The 2,558-nt window shown below is 38.7% G+C and overlaps 1 protein-coding gene across 1 annotated transcript; it reads right to left on the reverse strand.

Annotated features, from left to right (window-relative positions):
• Positions 1–1,325: 1,325 nt before the first annotated feature.
• LOC111382480 (acidic mammalian chitinase-like) lies at positions 1,326–2,336 on the reverse strand. Its single transcript, XM_023006472.1, has one exon. It carries the CDS (start codon positions 2,313–2,315, stop codon positions 1,326–1,328), a length of 990 nt encoding a protein of 329 aa, XP_022862240.1. The 5' UTR covers positions 2,316–2,336.
• Positions 2,337–2,558: the final 222 nt, after the last annotated feature.

Consider the following 2,558-nt stretch of genomic DNA (forward strand, 5'->3'; position numbering starts at 1 on the left):
TATATATATATATATATATATATATAATAAATTTTACAGTACTATATGATATATAGTCATACAATTTTTCTAGTGTGGATGCAACCTCATTGTTGACGTCACCATTGCTATTGTGCCGTTTCAACCAATCATCATTGCAATTTGTTAGAATCTGTGTAACGCAAATTTTCATTCTCTGGCTAGCCGTCATGTTTCTAGAGAAAGAAAGGGAGAAATTTTTTTATAAGAGATTGTGAAATGCTGTTGAAGCAATTAAAGAGTTCGATTTTTTACATCTATTTATAAGTAAATAGAAAGACAAAATATGCAAGAAAAGAATACAAGTAATGGAGTCTGTGGTTTGTATTTGACATTCACTTCATTATTCAGTGGAATACTACAAATTTTCCCGCCATTCTCCTCATTTCTCATATCTAGAATTCTCCATTCTCAACTCTTCATGGTATCAGAGCTTTGAGGCTTCTTTGCGATGGCGAAGGATTCTGGTGCTCGAACAGAGACTCAAAACCAGATGAGTCAAACTAATTCATCAATTGATTCATTTGTTGTAGAAACGGTGATTGGAGATATGGTATCTAATGTGGATAGACTGATTAGTGATCCTAGTAGTCCGTATTATCTTCATTATGGGGGACAATACATGAATGCAACTCATTTCTGTTGTACTCACTGAAGAAAATTATGCTACGTGGAGTAGAGCTGTGATTATGGCACTCAATGTGAAAAATAGAGAAGGATTCATTGACGGATCTATTGTCAAACCTTCTCTGGATGATCCTCTTTACATTGCTTGGAGGAGATGCAATCATGTAGTCTCTTCATGGATTATCAACTCAATTCCTGAAGAACTATATCCCAGCGTGATGCACAAAGATTCAGCACGACACATATGGATTGAACTCAGGGATTGCTGAAGTCAAGGCAATGGCCCTCGCATCTATGAACTCAAGAAACAAATTGCCTCAGTTTCTCAAGCAAATAACTCTATCAACTCCTATTTTAATTGATTCAAAGGGCTTTGGGAAGAGTTGGAAAATTATAGACCAGAAACTAGTAGTACCAATTACAAGTCTGAAGATCAGACTATGCAATTTCTGATGGGTTTAGATGAACAATTTTCAAGTGTGAGAAGTCAGATATTATTTATGGATCCAATACCTTTACTTAATAAAGTCTTTAGTCTAATTGTGCAAGATGAGAGGTAAAGGGAAGTTGTTGCTAAGAAACAACAAAGCTTTGATGCAATAGTTCATTAATCTTGTTTCTCTCTCTCTTCTTCTTTTTTTTTCTTTTTTTTTTTTTTTTTTTCACCAAACAAAAAAAATTCAGGTAGTATCAGCCACTGAATACATGGATACACTCTCCGCATCATACTCCACTTTGGCCTTATGATCTCTGTTAAATTTTACTATTTCAGCGAATGTTAATGCTCCCTGATCACCAGGTCCTACGTCAATGGCCGGTGCTCCTACACCGTGTGATTTGGGGTCCTTAAGCTTCCATGTTCTTCCGTATAAGGGCAAACCCATGACCAATTTGCTCTTTGGGACGCCTGACTTGATCCATGAACCCAGGCCGTAACTTGTGCTTATGTTGGTTTTGGAGTCGAATAGTGCAGCTTGGGCGCCTGTGGTGGAAGTATCCCAAGAGCCATGGTAGTCATAATTCATTACGTTGATCCAGTCTAAGTTTTTGGTGATGGAGGTTGCAGGATATGATCTGTAGGTCCCTGAAAGGAAGAAGTTGGCTGAGAAATAGACGGCGGCAGTGAGGAGGAGCGGTGGCTGGTTGCTGATTTTGGCTTCCTTCTGGACCTCCAGGCGCCATTCGTCAAGTAAATAGGCCAAGTTTTCCATGTCCTTAGGCGTTTGAGGAAATTCCCAATCGAGATCAATCCCATCAAAACCGAATTTTCTCGCCACTTCTATGCTTGAATCGACGAAATTCTTACGCAATGAAGGACTCGAGGCCATTCGTCCAAAGAAAACTGGACCTTCGTCTGCCCCACCAATGGAGAAGAGTGTCTTCACAGGTGGCTTCTTTGCATGAAGAGTGGACGTGAAATTCACTAGCTCCACCTCTGTAGCGTATTCTATGTCAAACTTAAATGTTACATTGTTAGGAATGAGAAATGCATAGTATATGTGTGTGAAAAACGACGTCTCAATGGAAGATGGAGGAAAATTCTTCGCCCATGAAGGCCAGTAGGCGCCTTTGATTGATTGAGACGAGGACGAAGAGGCCATCACAGAACATGCTGTGAGACTCAAGATCAAATAGGCGCAAAGATTGTAAGTTTTTAAGCCTGCTGCCATTGTATTATTTTTGCTAATATGCACTTTGGATTCTTTACAGATATATAGAGAAAAAATTGGTCTGACTTTGTCAAATGTTACACAATCATTACAATGTTTTTGTGCTGTTTTGGATGGTAGTGTTTATCCACAGAACCTGTGATTGGATTCTGCGGCGCTTCCAATTTTGAATAATTGTCAATATTGCAGCTGAACAGAACCACTGAAAATTGAAAAGTATATCATTGCTTTGAATAGTAAAAG

This window comes from Olea europaea, unplaced genomic scaffold, assembly GCF_002742605.1.
Source record: "Olea europaea var. sylvestris unplaced genomic scaffold, O_europaea_v1 scaffold2510, whole genome shotgun sequence".
Lineage (NCBI taxonomy): Eukaryota > Viridiplantae > Streptophyta > Magnoliopsida > Lamiales > Oleaceae > Olea > Olea europaea.

Bases quoted from the DNA above. Each gene is read 5' to 3' on its own strand.
- LOC111382480 (XM_023006472.1), bottom strand. From the start codon at position 2,315: ATGGCAGCAGGCTTAAAAACTTACAATCTTTGCGCCTATTTGATCTTG.